Source organism: Cavia porcellus, unplaced genomic scaffold, assembly GCF_034190915.1.
Source record: "Cavia porcellus strain 051 isolate PalLab524CR breed Dunkin Hartley unplaced genomic scaffold, mCavPor4.1 scaffold_1, whole genome shotgun sequence".
NCBI classification, from domain to species: Eukaryota; Metazoa; Chordata; class Mammalia; order Rodentia; family Caviidae; genus Cavia; species Cavia porcellus.
The window spans coordinates 57,689,513-57,708,155 of record NW_026947484.1 but is presented as its reverse complement, the minus strand read 5'-3'; the positions used below and the strand labels follow the sequence as shown (position 1 = coordinate 57,708,155).

Here is an 18,643-nt window from a genome sequence, read left to right as displayed (position 1 = left end):
GGACACTAGTGGCAGACACCAAGTTTTCTTCTAACCTGTACTATTGCACAACCAACTGGAAGTAAATTCCTTCTAAGGCTCACACTGTATATTAAGATATTAAGCAGCCTAAAATTTGTAACCCTCTCACTACTGCACTTTGGAAAATGATGTTAATAATTATTAGAGACTAAAAGAAGTAGATTCAATTCTGCCCCTGCCGTTTTTTTTTTTTTTTTTCCCTTCTTCTTCTTCTTTTTAAAGAGCCACAACTGAAAGTAAAGGGAGTCATCTGGGTTTGTCGCCAAAATAAACAAGGGGCAATCACCTGGGTATCTTTACTCACTATGTAGTCCCCTTCTGCCTACTAGAGTCAGTAATTCAACAGTAAAGAGTTCACTGTTAACAAACACACAGAGCATTCACCATGTGCCAGACACCGCCCTAGCTCCTCCTCCTCACTGAACCCTCACAACTACCAGTGCGCAGGACAGAAATCCATTTTGTGGTCGAAGAAACCAGGCACAAAGAGGCTTCCTTGCCCAAGGTCACAGCTGGTAAGCACAGGTGAGACTGAAACTCGGACAGTGCGGCTCTGTCTATGCCTTTAGCTGCTTTGTTCTTCGGCCGCTTAGAAACGAGCTGTGCGTAACATCTGCGCACTGGAGCACGCTGATGCCTGCATCCTCTGATTATATCTGAGCGAAGTCCTTGCCCCTCCCCGCAGTGCAGTCTCCTAGAGCAGAACACCTGCCCAGCTTCCGCAGGGCTCTCGGGGCGCATGCTGTGCTCCTGCACAGGCACGGCCTCTGCTTTTGCTGCCTCTCAGTGTGGAGCCCTTTCCCGCAGCAACAGGTGCATCCCTTACTCCCTTATCACTTCCAGGCTTGCTAATAACTTCTTCTGAGGCCTCCCTGGAAAGAATGTTAAGATCCACCCCAATATGCATCACACACACATGCGCAGCACGCATGCTCAATCTACCATCACAGCACTCATCAAACATTAGGCCTATTTCATCCGGCAAGTTTTCACTGACTGTGTTACCTGTCCCATTTCCCTACTTACTATGAGCAGAGGTGACTATGATTTTAAGTGCTTATATTTGTTAAGTGGTTGAATGAGTCATACGAATTTACTCTTCTGGGTAAGAAGTGCCATCACTCCCACCAAAGCACTTAGCACACAGTAGGCATGTTAATATTTGAATGACACTGACAAGCAGAGCAGGACTTGCAAAGCATTACCCACAAGTGAGCCTAAATGATTTGGGTATTTTAAACAAACAAACAAAAAAAAAAAACCTCTTTAAAAATCCTATTCCTAAATAATAATGTTGGTTATTCTAGGAAGAAAGAGAGCCAGGTGTGGTGGTGCACACCTGCAATCCCAGCTCTTGGGAGATTGAGGCAGGAGGATGGCCATGAGTCGAGGCCAGCCTGGACTACGTAAGTGAGTTCAAGGCCAGCCAAAACTGCACACTGAGACGGTTTCAAAAACAAACAAACAAACAAACAAACAACAACAACAAAAAAAAAACAATGGAAGAAGAAGAGGAAGAAATAGTATAAAATGTCTCCTAGATCTGGGGATGGAGCACAGCAGGTGTGAGGCCCTGGCTTCCACCCACCACTAATGAATATGCAGAAGACAAGGTGTGATACTCTTTGGAACTATTTCCACCTCTGGGCGTGTTCTCAGGGTTACTATTCTACAGAAGACGCCATGGGAAACCACTGTGCTGACCGATGCGCCCCAAACAGTGACCTCCACATGCTGTCTTCAGTGTGCTCAGCTCAGCTCTACTCCTATCACAATTTAGTATTTAAATGTGATTTAACCACTACTTAGTAGCTCAATTTCAAGTCATCCTTTTTTTTTTGGTACCGGAGATTGAACTCGTGATCTTGGGCTTGCCAGGCAAGCACTTATGCCAATGAGCTAAATCCCCAGCCCCTATTTTTTAAAAAAATATTAGTAATAACTACTATTTTATTTATTTATTTATTGGTACCAGAGACAGAACTCATGACCTCATGCTTGTGCTGCTGAGCTGAATCCCTAGCCCCTAAGTCATCTTTTTAAAAATAAATTTATTTTCATAAGCAACTGGATATCCTTAGAGCTACAGAAAACCTTGTCCTGGCCCGAAAACAAAGGGCAAGCATGAAGCCAACCACGCTGGTCTGCAGTCTGGAGACTGCACAGCGCACACAGGCAGCTGGGACACCTGCAGACAGCCACAGGGACTACAGGCCGCACGTGCTGCCCCAGGAACAAAAAACACACAAACTGAGCACATCCGATGAGAAGTTGACAGTTCCATGCTCAGCCCTCTGGAATGCTTATTCTGTTTTATGGAGTGGTGTTGCTCACCTCTAGGATGGAAAAATAAAGCCACTTTGCATCTTCAAAAAAAAAAAACTGGGTGGCTTCTTGGGCAGGAGGGGGCTGGGAGGACCGAGTGGCAGGCCAGGGAAGATGCACTGCCCTGCAGCCAGACTCCCACACAAGCATTTGGACGGAGCACTCCCTTGCACACTCCTGTGCACGTGGCCGGTGCCAGAGTCTGGGTGCTGCTCTCTGACGAAAGGGCACTGAGGAAATGACCAGACGGTACAGCAGCCCAACTGGCAGCTGCCTGCAGCCAACTGAGTACTGGAACAGAAACTATAAGGGAGTAATTTTCTCAATATGAAACTGATTCCTCTTTAATATTCCACCTAAAATCACTCAGATTCACAGTGGTCATGACTGCGAACTCATGAAAGGCCACCAGCTTCCTGTTGGTACAGATCACCCAAAGTCCACAGCTTCATCTTTTCAAACCCTAGCAATACATTCAAATCTGCTTCATTAAACACTCCACAGCAAGGTTCAAAGCATGCCATTCCTCAGGTCAGACATTCACCAAGGGTCTGTAATTCATGAAGAACTATCTAAATTTTATCTAGTCTTTGAAAAATGCATGCTCTTAACACTGTTGGAAAGCCTGAGAATGGTTTTTATTTTTCAGTTCTAGTGGCTAAACCCATGGCCTTGCACATGCTAAGTGAGAGCTCCATCACTGAACTACATCCCCAGCCCTCTTTAATTTTTGTTTTTGAGATGAGTTCTCAGGCGTCTCAAACTTGTCATCCTTGAGCCTCCACTTCATGAGTATCTACGATTACAGGTAGGTATTGGTTCACATGGCTACAGCCGGACTACAACTCATCCAATCCCAGAAACTAAGATCAGAGGGCATGGGATTTACTTGCTAAAAACAGCAGATCTGCAAGTTCAGGTTCAGCTCTGCCACTGTGACAAAATGATTTCTAGTCTATAGTGGACACACGGAAGTCACTTTACACTGCTATACAGTTTTAAGACCTTTCTACTAAGGTTTTTTATTTGGTAAGTTGTTACTAGTGCCTGGCACTATGCTAAGTGTGTGATGTGTATAAAATGTCTCATTTAAATTTCTTGAAACATCTAAGGGAGGCAGTATATTATGGTTCCCATTTTACACATGGCAACAGGGTTAGAGAAGGTTAGTCACTAGCTAGAAACTCAATAAATGACAGATAACTGATACAACCTGACTACGAGACTATATGCTTTTTAATCATTTAGCTATCCATTTTTTAAAAAACTATTTGTACCACAGCTAAGAGTTTGGGGAATTTCAGTTTGTTTCATATAACCCACAAGAACAGCAAAGGACAGGAGGCATCAGGTGAGGGGCACGCAAAGGCAGCTGTGCTCATTTCTAACCAGACGCCAACTGTGACAGCCAGGAGAACGGGCCCTGTGGGATGCTTCTCACAATGCTCTTCAAAAGGATAAGGCGTGTCAGCGGGAAGCAAAGAATGAGGGGGCACAGAAAGAGTGGCGCCCACTTTCCCCATTAGCCCTAGTGCTCCATCACATGCAGCTTCCCCTGTTACCCAACGACTCAGTGACGCACCCAGGACTGATGGCTTCTTCAGGAACGCAGAGAGAATCCACGATGCAGGAGTCCCGGTAATCCTGTGTCTTGCGTGCATCCATGATCAACACGCTGATGTTTCTGTCCATCATCATGGTGTACAGCTCCTTTGCTGTGATTGCTCCTTGGAATCAACAGACAGCGTAAGTGACAAGAAACACCACCCCGTGCCGCAGCACATCATTAAACACAGGACAGACACAGCTTCTCTACAACAGCAAAGTTACTCAGCGTCACCCCCTGCTGTCTCACCACCCCACTCACTGTCTCCTAAACCAACATCAGGTGCGGTCTATGTTTATGTTTGCAGTGCCAGGAATCAGATCTGAGCTGTTTACAAAGCATTAAGTGTTAAAACCTGGGCTCCCAGCGCAGCCCTACAGTACAGCACCCGCTTAGCGTGTGCAGGGCCATGGGTCTGACCCTCAGCATCGCCAAAAAAGGAAAAGGAAAATCAAAATGAGCTCTTGAGGCTACATCTGGTGTTGCCTATGTATATCTTATAAAACTACTCTATTATTAAAAATCAAGACACTACAAAATTCAAAACTATTTATCAGAAAATATGTCTATGGCTCAGAAATTCCCAAAAGGCTTAAATCCTTTTTTAAAAAGTCTCCATGGGTGTTATTAGGTATATATGAAAAAGTTTTCCTAGAGCAATGACCCAAAAGCCTAGCGTTCAAGCCCCCTCTATCAGGGGAGGGCACCCATTTCCCTGGCCCAGTGCCTCTCACAGGGCCCCCCACAGCCCCCAAGGATGTCAGCCTAACATATCACTACCTGCCATTAGGAAAGCCTCATTCCACTTCATGCTCAGTAGCTGGCTCCCAGTCAAAAGAGAAAAGATTATTTTATTTTCTCTAAGAAGTCCCACAAGAAAGAAACTAAGTGAAGCTACTGACATTACCTATTTATTTAACTAGGCAGGGGACCCGACAAAGTAAGTGTTCCCATGTTGCTGCTTCCCCCAGCGTGCCATCTGTAGAGAAGGTAAGCGGGGGAGCAGAGGAAGCCTCACGCTGCAGGGAGGAGCTGACTCAGCAGCCCTTGCTGCAAACGCCTCTGCTGCCCTCAGATGCCCGGCCTGCTAACCACTGGCAGCTTCCAGTCAAGACACTGCAAGCAAGCCTGGCCACTGCAGACAGGGACCACTCAAGCAAGGTCCAGGAGGATAAGCAGATACAAAGCGAGCCCAGGGTAACCCAGCAAAGGCTTCCAAGAAGGCACCCCACTCAGTTATTTTAAAAATTGCTCCACACCACTATTTTCATTAGGGAATTTATTTTAGCGTTACATACAATTATGTTTAAGTTAAACCTTTGCTGAGACAGGAAAAACTTTCAGTAGACAATCTGTAAGTGCTGGTTAGGATCAGGAATTTGTGACTATATCACCTACGGATAACATCTAAATTCTTAGTTTAGCTTGTTTCTCAGCGGATGAGACCTCACAAATGCAAGTCATAAGTAAGAGCCATAGATAACACTTAAACTTTACTATGGGTTCTATGAGTTTTTCATACAGTAACCAGTCCATACTTCACAATAACCCCATGAAAACAGGTTTTATTATATCCCCACTTTATAGATGGGGGAACTAAGGCAGAGAGGTTAAGTATGTTCAAGATCACACTGAATTCAGAGGAAGAGCTAGGTTTGAAAGCCAGACAATCTAACTTTAGAGAGTTCATATTCCAAACCATTACACTAAACTGAATCTAGAAAAGAAAACAAAGTGCAGACTGTAGTTTCAATGTTTTCAACTGCGTATTTCCACAATTTATCATGTCAGGCTAAAATTATTGATAAATATTCCCCATAGTAAATAGACATGGAATCGAAGGCAATTTCAGTATAATGGTACAGAGTAAGAAAGGGCATAAAACTTATACTGAGTGTTTTCATTGTATAGAATCTGAAATTATTTTGACTTTAAAAAGCTCTTACTTTTATACAATGGAGTACTACTCAGCCATAAAAAAAGGACAAACTTGAAACTTTTATAGGTAAATGCATGCAACTTGAGCTCACACTCATAAATGAAATAAATCAGACACGCATGTGTGAACATTGTATTATCTCACTAGTGAGAGGAGCTGAAAGAAAATGATATATGTATATGGGTATATACAGATACAAAACAGTTATACTACTGATTTCTCTGAGTTCACTGAAGAGAAGAGTTTGCACTGGTGCTGTCGGACAACTGAATGTCGATGTCCTGCATGCTGGGCAACTGATTTGGGGATGGCAATGTGCAATGTAGGCACCATTGTTGTTCCCTGCTTGTAGTGTTTCAAAATTTTGTTTTATGTTTTTTCTCTTTGAAATAAAATGGTTTTGAAAAAATAAACAGCACTCAGTGAAAATTTAAGCAAAGAGCCTACTTACCTTTCTCTGCAGTTTCTTTTTTTTCACTCTTTTCACCATTGATCTATTTCATAGGGAAAAAAAAGTTTTAACTTTCACTGCAACACAAGGTTGAACTTTAACACTTCAATGAAGGCGAACGCCTAAGAGACGAAGTGCACTGAGTAATGCCATTTTATAAAAACACAGATGAGCAACACAGGCACCGACCCCAGCTGGAACAACAAGCAGCATGTCAGAACATAACACCTGTTTTCCCAATTTTCTTCAATTAAAGGCCAAAAGTAATTTAAAAGCACAAACTGCCACAGAAATTTGGTGTTTAATTAGAAAGTATTTCTTACAATGAAACAGATGTTCTAACTATACATTCAGTGTCCTCCATTATGCAGTTAAAGGAAATGTATCCCAAGTGTTATTTGTGTCATTTACACAGCCTGTAAAACACTCATCCTAAAACCAAGGACTCACTTGCAGCTATGGCTCAACTTTGGCACCACTAATCATAACAAAATAAAATAAATGTGCATTTGTGTGCCTTCATACAGAACACAACATGAAGCACACAGTATTATCTGAGATGCATTCTTGCCATAAATCAAAACTCGAAACCGACCCTATGTGAAATAAAAAAAGGAATATGGGAAATAGAAAACCAAGTAAAATGACACCAGGAGGAAGTAACCAGAGAGACAGACTGTGGATCACTTTCAGGAATTAGAAAGTCTGGCTAGTGAAATGAACACTGAGAGGGTTGTCTCACTTCTCTGAGTACCTGCACCCCATTCTTGACTGTGTCCCACGTCTACCTCCAATACATTCTTGCCAGGTATCTTGAGAAAAATAAAAATCAGAGGAAGAAACACCTCCATTGGAGATTAGCTGAGAGCACCGCAGGAGAACCTTTAGAGTTTTCAACGGTAGCAAATAGCTGGCTGCGGCACGCATGCCAGACAGAGGTTTGCCACTGCCGCTGTGGAAACTTAAGTCAAACACAGCTCTCTAGTCTGCATCCTAATTCAGGCAAATCAATGCAAAAAAAAAAAAAAAAAAATCATTTTAAAACAAGTATCTAAATCTAAAAATAGGCAGAATATTAGATTACCTTAGAGAATGACTATTAATTTGTAAGTGAAAAAATAGGACTGTGGTTAAGATGATTTTCTTTTGTGAGATGTGTACTGGAATACCAGGAGAAAACTGGTGCATGAGCTAGAATATGCTGTGAAACACCCTAGCATAGAAAAGCAGGAGACAGATTTAAAAGTATGGCAAAACGTTAGTTGATTAATAAAGGTTGAGCGACAGGGCCTAACTGTATTCTCTTTCCAAAACAAAAAGAAAAAAAAATAACAAAAAGTGAACAACCACTTTTGGAACGGCAACAACATAGAGTTCATAAAGCTCTCGTTATCCAACATCCTTCATGGCTTCTAGGATGTCCTCTCAGGCAGTCACTGACCCGTAAACACCTGCTAACGCAGGCCACTTAGCACACGAGACAAGTTCCTGAAGTGGAACAGGACTCTGGTGGGGCCTAACACAGTGTCACTACTTCTTAATGCAACTAATGATCCACAAAACAAAACAAAAGAAAACAAAACCAAAAACTGAAAACCATAAAATGCCTAAGGGGAAAAATGAAAGAAGCATTTCCTAGGATTCCAGCAAGATCAAAGAAATGGTGGCACAGTGACTAGTGACAGGTACAGACAGAACTGGGGCAGCTTCTGGTGAACACTCTGAGGAGCAGCTAAACACAAGGGAAATAGGAAGGAGACAGGGAACCAGCAGAGAAAGGAGGACCAAGCACAAGGGTGCAAATGAGATAAAACGTGTGACACCAAGTAAAGCAGTATATCCAATCAATGTCTTAACATAAACTTCATTATTAGAGCGAAGAAGTCTTAAAGGTCATCTATTCCAAGAGCTTCGCTTGAAAAGGGAGGAATGCGGGTTCCAGAGCAATTCAGCTGGACGCAGCGAGGCCAAAGCTGGATACGCTGAGTCTCAGCTCACACACTGCTTCTATCACTCAGGTCAAGCTGATGATGGCTGCTAAAAATGCAACAAGGACAGAAGACACAGCTGCAGAAGCTCATAAGTGTCCCTGGAATCAAGTGAACCTGGAACATTTACTTCAATTTCTAAAAACACCTTAAATTTGACCCAGATGGCCTGAAAGAACTGTGGAGAGGGCTCTCAACTTCTCGGGAGCAAATCATGGAACTAACAGAAGCAGACTTTGACTATACAAGAAATGTGAAATACCCTTTGGGGTTTGCTTTTGGAATCCAATACACTCTCCAAAGAACCTTTGGCCGTCGTACTAGCATCCTCTTTTCCTGCTTCCTGCCGCTTCTGCTGCAGCTGCTCTTCCTCCTGTCTGTCTTTCTCTTCCAGCTTTTTCCGAACTTCCGCTTCTTCGTATCTAGTTGAAAAACAGCCAAGATTGTATTTTGCTGGCAGGACAGCGGAAAGCAAACGGGTTCCCATTCCAAAGCTACCAGCCTGCTGTGGGGCTGCCCCATGGCCAATGCTCCCCTCCAGTGGAGGTCTGCACTAGATTCACACCTGTGCCTTTTGGGACACCGCACGTTTACTTCTAAACCCACTGGAGGCTGGCAAAGCACTACTCTGTGCTCCCGAGGTGGAGTTATTTAATGTGCTTTTCCTCTTGCTAGTTTTGATCTTTATGGAAAGTTTAGTGGTTTTTTTTTTTTTTTAAGCTATTAGGGACTAAACCTAGTACCTTTTATGATTCAAAAGAACTGCAAGCCCCTGCTTCTCTCCACAAAAGGAACAGTCCAAAAGCCATGTCTGTGATATAGAGTAAAAATGCTACAGTGAGCCTTCAAAAGGTACCGGAAGGAGAGCCAGAGTATCACTAAGGTCAACAGGTTATGGGAGTTTGTTTTTCTTTTGCAGTACTGGGATTGAACCCAGGGTCTTCACACTGAGATATAACACCCCTCTCCCTGCTTTGCTCAGACTGGGCTCAAACTTGTGATCTTCCTGCCTCAGTCTCCCAGAGTACTGGGATTATAGGGCTGTGCCACCACACATGGCTAGTTTTTTGTTTTTGTTTTTTTTTTTGAAGAATAACTACATTGAAATTTCCATCTTTTTGGAAGTTAAACATGTATCTTAATAAATATCCAAATGTCTTATTTTTCTCTGATTGCTGAGACAAAATATCTAACACCCAAAATTAAAGAGGGAAAGATTTAGTTAGCTCAATTTGTGGAGGTTTCAGTCCATAATCAGCTGGCTCCATGGCAGGAATGGCATACGGGCAACCTTTCAAGGCAGTGGAAGACAGCAAAAGCAGCTAAAGCAAGAGGAGCAAGCCTCTTTCCTTTCCTTATATTGTATGCTGAGTATCCACAGGCGTAGCTCTCACACCCCCAATCCCAGCACCAGACAACAAACCAACCACAAACTCTCAATTTGGCTGCCTCCAAAAGACCACCTTCACGACTCCATGAGGCTTTGGGAGACATCCAAACACAAACTATAACATTCCAAGGAATTTGGAATTCTTCCCTATTAATTTATAAGCATGTAGCAGGGAATGTTATTATCAAGCACTTGCTACCTGGTTTGCCCCAAGAATAACCAGCAACACCTGCCAGACCAGATAGGTGGGGAGAGGCCTGCAAACAATGTGGATTTATACAAAGACTAAACCTCAAGGATGTAAAAGGAAAATGTTTTGGTAATGAATCAAGAAATAGGAAACCTCTACTGTATAGAAATAGCACTGAAAATAAAAATGTCCAAATACAAATTCTAGAAGTGAATGTTTTTTAAAAAAGAAAAAACCCTCATCTGAAAATGGGAGGTGATAGTATATTCAGAGCAACAGAAATTACCCAACCTGAAGAACACAGAATGAAATGAAAATAGTAATAAAAAAAGAGCACACCCTTAAGAATATGCTGGGAAGGGAGGAATCAATGTATAGCTGAAGTCCCAGCAGAGAGTGAAAATGGGACAAAAAAAAATATTTTAAGAAATAATGGCCAAAACCTTTCCAAATTTTAGGAGACATGAATTTACAGATGCAGGGAGCTCAGTGAATTTTGAACAACAGTGTATCACACTAAAAGGCAAGAAATTTTTTTTTTCTTTTTTAAGACAGCGTCTTGCTAAGTGACCCAACATATCTGTTGTAGTCAGGGGTTGTGAGGAGAATAATTACCATTAGGACACAGAATTTATAATATTATTTTATGATGGTGACCCAGAGCTAAACACAAGAAAGTACAGGAAATCTATCCACAACACTAAGATCCAGAATATTTAGCCAAGGGCCTAGATCCTATAGTAATGTCCCGGATGAGTCCAGTTGAAGACTCAGAGCCCATGACAATAGGCCCCACAAATCCAACTGGAGCTCTAGAGCCCAGAACAAGGACTCACACCAGTTTTTTTATGGATCTGCACTGAGAAGGCCCAAAGGTCAGTAGTGGAAGCTATAAAGTCTGTGCCAGTGGGGTGGAAGAGCTGTACTAGTAGGTTGAAGGCTCGACACTGGAGCTGAGAAGTCAGGCTCAAAATAAGGACCAAGGCGTCCCTGAAAAGTACTGCAGCCATCCTCAGCAATAAGGAGGTGCCAAGCTCCTCGGATAATGAGAACAGTCGATGACAAGCTTCTCCTGGAGGTTAAACAGCACACACCTTCCCTCCAGAGCCAGGAAGCGATGTTCAATGTAAGGACCAGAGCTCCCTCAAAGTGAACTGCAGTCACTGATGATAATGGCCAAATACATATCACAGAAGCCAGCAGGATGAGCTCCTCTAGGAGAACCAATGGCTCGAAACAGCAATACTTAGGAGAACCCACAATGCCTCACTCTTCATCACATCTCTATTTATGCTGGCAACTTTCCTCAGGTGGGCCATCTACACTCAGCAGCGTCTGACTTAATTCGGCTGGTGTTAAGTTGACCACCAGTTTTTTGTTTTGGGTGCTGGGGATTGAACTCACAACCTTACACTTGCCATGCAGGTGTTTATGCCGCTGAGCTAAATCCCCGACCACCAATTTTTAATCCATACCAATATCCTTATGTGCCCCAGCCTCCTGAGAGCCAGGATTACAGGCATGTGCCACCACACCTAGCTAAGAAAATCTAGAGTCAGATGAAAACATTACACACAAGGAACCAGTGACAGGTGAGACTGCCAGCCTTTCCACATGAGAAGCAGTGTCTTTAGGGTGCTGAAAGGCAGAAGAAACCAGAATCCTATACACCCCAAGAACATATCCTTTCAGAATAAAGAAGAAATACACATAGATATCCTTAATAAATGAAAATCAAGAATTGAAACACAAGGGCCTGCTGAGTTCAACCCTAGTACCAAAAAAAAAAAAAAAAAAAAAAAAAGGATTTGTTTTTTTCCTCTTCATTTCTTTCAATCATACATGCCTACTGTTTTGGTTTTGCTGACTGAACCCAGGGGCACTCTACCACTAAGCTACATTCCTAGCTGATTTCATTTTTTACTTTAAGACAAGTTCAAAGTTGCTTAGGCTGGCCCCACACTTGTGACCTTCCTTAGCCTCCCAAGTATATGGGTCTAGGGGCCAAGTGTCACCACACCCTGCTCACATGTGCAAAAGTTATAAACCTATTATTAAGAAAAAGTTCTAGTGTATGAGGGCATAATATACGTGACAAGTAATGCATAAAGTAAAAACTTTACGGTTACAAGGCTTTTGTATTTTACATGGTTACAAGGCTTTTGTAGTTTACATGAAGATAATGTTGCTATATACGGATGCATATACCACAATATAGAAAGAGAAAATAGAGAGAAATTCCTCCAGAGCTACTTTTTAAAAATTTAGTATCGTTAAAAGCTAGCAGATAACATGGAATTCCACAGAGTAGTTCAAAGAAAGGCAGGAAACTAAGAAATGAAAACCAGATGGCAACTTGAAGGAAGCCAGACAACTAAGAAAAACAGATGACACAAGGGAAAAACAGTAAAACAACAGAGCTAGGTCCAATTGCAGCAATTATTACATTAAATATGAATATATAAAATACCCCAATAATGAGGCAGAAACTGCCGGAATGGGTGAGGGAGTAAGACTCAGTAAAGTGATGTCTACACGCATGCACAACCATTAGACAGGCTTCGGACAAATGGCAAAGGACGCCAGCGGTCAGCACACTGACTACGTGGCTCACCAGTCTTTGGGAGACAGAATATTTCCAAGGCAAAGAGAAACATAGCAATAGCGGCCCAATTCATTGGGGCTTTATAATGCTTATGTGCCTACAATCATGATTTCAAAACATACAGGACAAAGGCTGAACAAGTTAAATGCAGAAAAAATTACAGTTAAAAATTTACCCTCTCTAGTAATTGTTACAACTACTTATTTATTTATTTGACAGGGTCTCACTATGCAGTTCAGGCTGGCCTTGAACTCATTATGTAACCCAGGCTGACCTCCAGTTCGAGGAAATCCTCCTGCCTCAGCGCCCCCAGAGTGCTAAGACTACAGGTCTGTGTCCCCGCACCTGGCTGGTAATTGTTACACGGTTTGTGTCTCCCTCCCCCAACCAAACTCAACAACCTGAATGTGACGCCTGGTATTGAGAGCGGGGGCCTTGGGAAGGTTACAGGGCTGGAGAAGGTTGTCAGGATGCAGCTGTCATGCCTGAAAGCATGACAAGAAGAGACTAAAAAGACTCCTGCCACAAAGTGCTGCAGGCTCCCAGGATGTCACCTCAGGCCGCACCCAGCGACCTGCTAAGGCTGCTAACTCAATGAACCTCTTGACTTTACACAGTTAGCCGGCCACGGGCATTTTCTAACACAGCAGACTACCAAGAGAGGGTGGGGCATGAGAACCAGCTGCTCTTTCTTTCCAATGTACACAGCACCTTCACTGAGACAGACCATACACAAGTCATGAAACAAGAACACTTTAAAAGGCCTGGATACTCTGACCACAGGGAAATGACATTAGAGATCAGTAAGATACCTAGAGAAACCACAAATATCTGGAAATTTAACAACATACTTCTAAGTAATGAATGCATGGGCCCAGGGAGAAATTACAAGGCAAATCAGAAAATATTTAAAAATGAGTTATTAAAAGATTAATAAAAGTTGAATAAATAAAAAATTATTAAGCTCTACTCAGGTAACAAAATGCTCCTAGATTTATAAAAACCAACACATTAAAATAAAATAAATGGAAACTAATGTGAACAACAACCCACAGGATGGCAACAGTGAAACTTTTAGAGCTTTCAAGGATCACAAACAGCAGCACGTGGCCACAGGTTTGCCATGGCCACAGGACACTAACACAACAAAGACACAAACCCAACAGAGGTCCTGCCGTGCTGCGCCCCTCCAGCAGTGTCCAGGGCTGCATCAAGCCTCTGATGGGACTATGCCTCCTGGAACATCCACTCCCCATCCCCTCTACTCCCCTGAGAGCCGCAGGCGGGACAGGAGGCCAGGCATCTGGTGCCTAGAGGTGAGGGCACCACTCCACTCCTGCTGCCTGTCTCAACGCCAGTGTCTGGTTCACAGGCGCCACACAGAAGTGAACACCTCAGGACAGGAGTATGCAATCCTTCTCGTCACCCCTTGCAGCAAATCATGAGAGGAAGGTGCTGCAAACAGGTCCTTTCCTTGGTTAGTGACTTTGTGCCAGGCAACAACCAGAGTGTGTGCATATTAATGTGCCTAGAGTACTCAAGAGCCCATAAGGTAGGCTTACTTCTATCCCAGCCACAGCGGAGGGAACAGGCTGAGACCACATGGTCAGTAATGGGAGAAATGGGATTCAATCTCTGCAAGCCCAGCTCCGTACACCTCCTCTGCTCCCTATGCTTCTCCAGAAGTACTCTAAGCTCCAGCAGGGGTGAACTGCCTGCCCTAACAAGCAAACACAGACAGCCTGAATCTGATCTGCTGAGGCAGAAATGGAGAAACTTTACAAGTCTCTTTCTCCTGCTTGCTTCCATTACCCCACATCACCTCCACCTCACCATCCTCTCCACTTCTACCAGGGTCTCTGCAAAGCTGCTTACAGAGCCAGCTCCCACCCTGGCACTCCCACTGGTAACCTAAGGCAAGGCCAAGGCCTACTCACTCTTGGACGCTGACTTCTGGTTCTGTCCCTGCCTGCCCCATCCCTTCTACTAGCATTCTGACACCTCCAAACCAGGCCATCCCTAGCATGATTGCACAAGAAACAGGTGAGCACAAGTTGGACAAGTACTCTGTGGGGACAGGGAAGGCTGAAAATCTGCTTCCAGCTGAGGATGAGGTACTTCTGCAAATGGCCCCAGCAAGAGTAAGGCCACGAGTTTGATCCTCAGTACTACCACCAAAAAAGTAAAAAAGAGAACCAAACACTTGGGGCAGAGGGTAGGGTAAGGACTCACAAGGAAAAAACCAGAGTGGAAGGTTCTCCCCATGTAATGACAAAATAATCTCTATCACAGGAAAAACTCAAGCACATTTAACAAAACCTTAGAGCTAGAAAGGGCCCCAGAGGGCATTAACAGGGGCCTCACAACATTGAAAGCTTTTTACCATGCAAAAAGTAAATATTGAAATACTCCAGCCTAAACTACATAGTGAAACCTTGTCTCACAAAAACAAATAAAAAAAGAAACACTGAATCATTCTCAGTGACTCCTTTATAAGGGGAAAGATTGTTTCTTAAAGACGAAAGTGTCAAGGCTTAAGAAAATTATGCTTGCTTGGAGAAGCACCTGCTTTTGTCACTGAAACCTACCTGTATTTAATGTTCTGATGACACATATTACAAAATTCCCTTCACATGAACCCTGCACATTTGTTTAAAAGAAATACCAGTAATAAAATGCACTTGCAGTCAATCTCCACTGACCAGTTTTCAAACATTTTATGATCAAGGTCTCTTTGTGCAGTAACCAGTTCTAGAGAGTTTTACACAAACACTTCTTTTACCCACATAGCTTCTATGCAGTCACAGATTAACAGCTTTCTGAAGTATTTGGCAACTGCAACATTTCCTTTGCCCTTACAGCAAAAGCAGTGTGGTACCAACAGTAAAGAAACATTCAACAGCAACGCATCAACCACTCCACCACCTGACCTCATGGTGTTTAATTGTTGTCTTTGCCTTTTAAAGGGCCAACGGTGCAGTTCAGGGCATAGCACTTGTCTAGTACACATGAGGCCCAGGGTTCAAGTCCCAGCACCATAAAATCAATGAGTGAACAACAAAAAATGTTTCAAACTTTACTTTTAAAAGAACAGTTTTAAAAACAAATAAATTATTCGTAAATAAAAATTTAAACCAGTACAGGAACACATCAGCCTGCTTCAATTTTCTAGTCTCCCTCTTATCTATCATTTGCATCATTAATGTCTGTCTGCCCTTTTCCACTAACCAGACTTTGGCAGCCTGTATCACCTGAAAGCCACTCTCCTGTCTTCCCCTCCTGTATCGTATTTCTGAGAATGCTTTTAGATGTATCCAATAACAATTTTTATGCTGTAGATGTGGGCAGAAATTTATCTACTAGGACTTCATGAAAGCATTATGCTGTTATAAGGGCAACATTCTAAATTTAAAGAGTGAGTAAAAGCTGAAATATACTATTTTTAATTTGCAAGTATTTTAATCACTTCTCAGCCTTTTGGTTAAGATCAAGAGTAACTCTCAAGAATTTTATAAGCTTCATAAGCTAGTCATGGCAAATATCAGAATTTAATCCTAGTATGGAGTAGCACAGTACAACATGGGATATATAACGAATTAAATTTACAGAGATTGTAATTTATGAAAAACTGGACCAGGGTTCTAAGCTAATATACCAGCACTTACCTTAAAAGTCTTTCTAAATCCTTAAAAACTTTAATAAAGAATTTTAACACACGAATGTAATATAAGTAATATAGCAAACACTTTTTATTTCTGTGTACCAGTTAGCATAAATATAGCTCCTAGGAACTGGGTATTACATGCATAGTCAGATATAAATCGACAAACCATAAATATTACTTTTAATTTCTAAATTTACATTCCTTAAAGACTTCATAATAACAGTACCTCAGTTTGAGGCTTTCAGAGAGTCTTTCAGCTTCTTCAATAGCTTTTTTGATGTTTGCAGGTCCAAGTACTGAGTGAAAGTAGTCCTAAAATGGTAGGAAGCCATGTCACATTGTTAGTACTGGTGCTGCACACAGTATTGCTGTTAAAAACATTACAAGCACGATGCTCACATCAAGGAAACTTCACACGAAAACAGTACAATAACTGAAGTTCTGTTTTTTAGCTTTTAATCTACACAGATGAACAATTTAGTCTCAAAAAAAGTCTCAGAAATGTTTCTTCACAGCAACAGTATGCTAGCAAAAATCCCACCAGGTAATAAATTTTACTCATTTATAAGTCACCATTAGGAGATAATAAACACTATTCCTTATTGTTTATGAACATATTGTTATGTACCAAGAGCAGTTTTTAAGAACAAAAATGTATTTTCTTACTAGAGATTAAGTTATTTTCTTCACTTTCAATAGCAGTAAAGCAAATTATGTATAGCAATACAGGACAGGGTTTATTTTGTTCACTTATTTTTTAAAGTGAGGTATTTTTGGTTCTACTGTACTTTACAACAGCTAATCACATCCCAGCTGGACTCAACACATTTCTGACACATATAAGATTTACATTTCAGGAAACATTGAACAACTAAAACCCAATGATAAGAAATAAACCAAGAACATAACCTATCTTTAAAAAAACACATAAGGTTTAACATGATATGTCTGACTGAAAATATAATAAAAATTTCAAAAAACTTACCTACTTCAAAAGGCCACTCAATCTGATCAGAGGCATTACAAACCAAGGCTGGCTGGCCATGACAGGACTCAGTTTTACTGGGCCTGGTAAATATGACTGCAGGAAGAGTCGTGCACGCAGCCCCACCCCTCACCAGCGCCAGTGGTAGAGACTAATGATAAAGGCAGCGCAGCAGCCCGGGAGGCCTCATCATCGGCTCTGGCTCTGCACGGCCATCATAAAGACTGCAGTCCTGGAGCAAATCTGTGTAACAGTCACCACTACCTACTGTGCCTACCATAAGCTGCACTGTGGATTACTAACTTCTCTAAAGCCTACATATGTCAGAAGGGCCCTTTACACATTAGGGAACGTGGGGAAAACTGGGGTCTGCTTAGTGTCCTAGCCACTGAACACTAGTAACCTCCCTCGGTACCTAATGTAACACAACTGTCACTATAATTTTCTGATACAAATAAAATACAGTGTAAAAACCAAATATGCAAACATGCTATGATCTTTTAAAAATTGTATTTGAAAGACAATAAAACAGAATAAAGCCAATCAAAATGAAACAGTGAAAGTGATACAGAACTTCAAAACAGGATAAAAGAGAATCAACAATGGCTACCATAATGCCTCCTATCTTCACAACTGCTGCCCATACCATCAGACGTAATAAAATCACACAAAACAGAACACTGGGGGCTGGGGATTTAGCTCAGCGGCATAAGCGCCTGCCTTGCAAGCAGGCAGTCGTGAGTTCAATCCCCAGTACCAATAAGAAGGAAAAAGACCAAAAAAAAAAAAAAAATCAGAACACTGAAGAAAACAAAATAATAAAACAGAACAAAACAGTGAGAACAATATTGGATTTCAAAAACAAAACAGAAGAAAATCCCTCTTAGCTCCTGTATTGCTTATTGTTATCCTCTATATAGATGCTCAGACTACTAGCTTTAGGCCTGCAAAGCCAATCAAACAATGTAAGAATTAACTTGTTTCTGTATCTCAGTTGCTATCAACCCAGCCTGATCCTCCAAATCAACTAGCTGCTTATGTGGGGGAGGGGGGGATGATTTGCTTTATCTAATTTGACATATGAATTTTTTTTTGAGAAAGGGTCTGACAGCATAGTTCAGGCTGCCCCTGGACTTACTATGTAGCCCAGGCTGGCCTTGAACTTGTGGCAATCCTCCTACCTTAACCTCCTAAGTGCTGGGATTACAGGTGAACACCACTACACCAGCCAACATTTGAATTCTTAAAGCATGTGAACACAGTTTAACTCTCTTAAGACACTGCAAAGGCCAGATGTGGAGCAATGCCTATAATCCCAGTATTCTGGAAAGTTGAGGCAGGAGGCTCTCAAGTTTGAGCCCAGTCTTGGCAACTTAGTGAAACCTTGTATCCAAAAATAAGGAGGGTTGGGTTAGGGATGTAGCTCAGTGCAAACCTGGGTTCAATCTTAGTAGCACACCTCACCTCCCAAAAAAGATG

At 42.1% G+C, this 18,643-nt stretch overlaps 1 protein-coding gene across 1 annotated transcript in view; it reads right to left on the bottom strand.

Moving 5' to 3' along the window:
* The window catches only part of Usp8 (ubiquitin specific peptidase 8), a 61,393-nt gene that overhangs the window by 29,297 nt on the left and 13,453 nt on the right, over positions 1-18,643 (bottom strand). Inside the window, exons 4-7 of the mRNA XM_003471868.5 lie at positions 16,406-16,491; positions 8,593-8,752; positions 6,343-6,385; positions 3,929-4,073 (exon numbers count right to left, since the gene is read on the bottom strand). Of these exons, the coding sequence (XP_003471916.1) occupies positions 3,929-4,073; positions 6,343-6,385; positions 8,593-8,752; positions 16,406-16,491 (434 nt within the window). The remainder of the gene's footprint in view (positions 1-3,928; positions 4,074-6,342; positions 6,386-8,592; positions 8,753-16,405; positions 16,492-18,643) is intronic.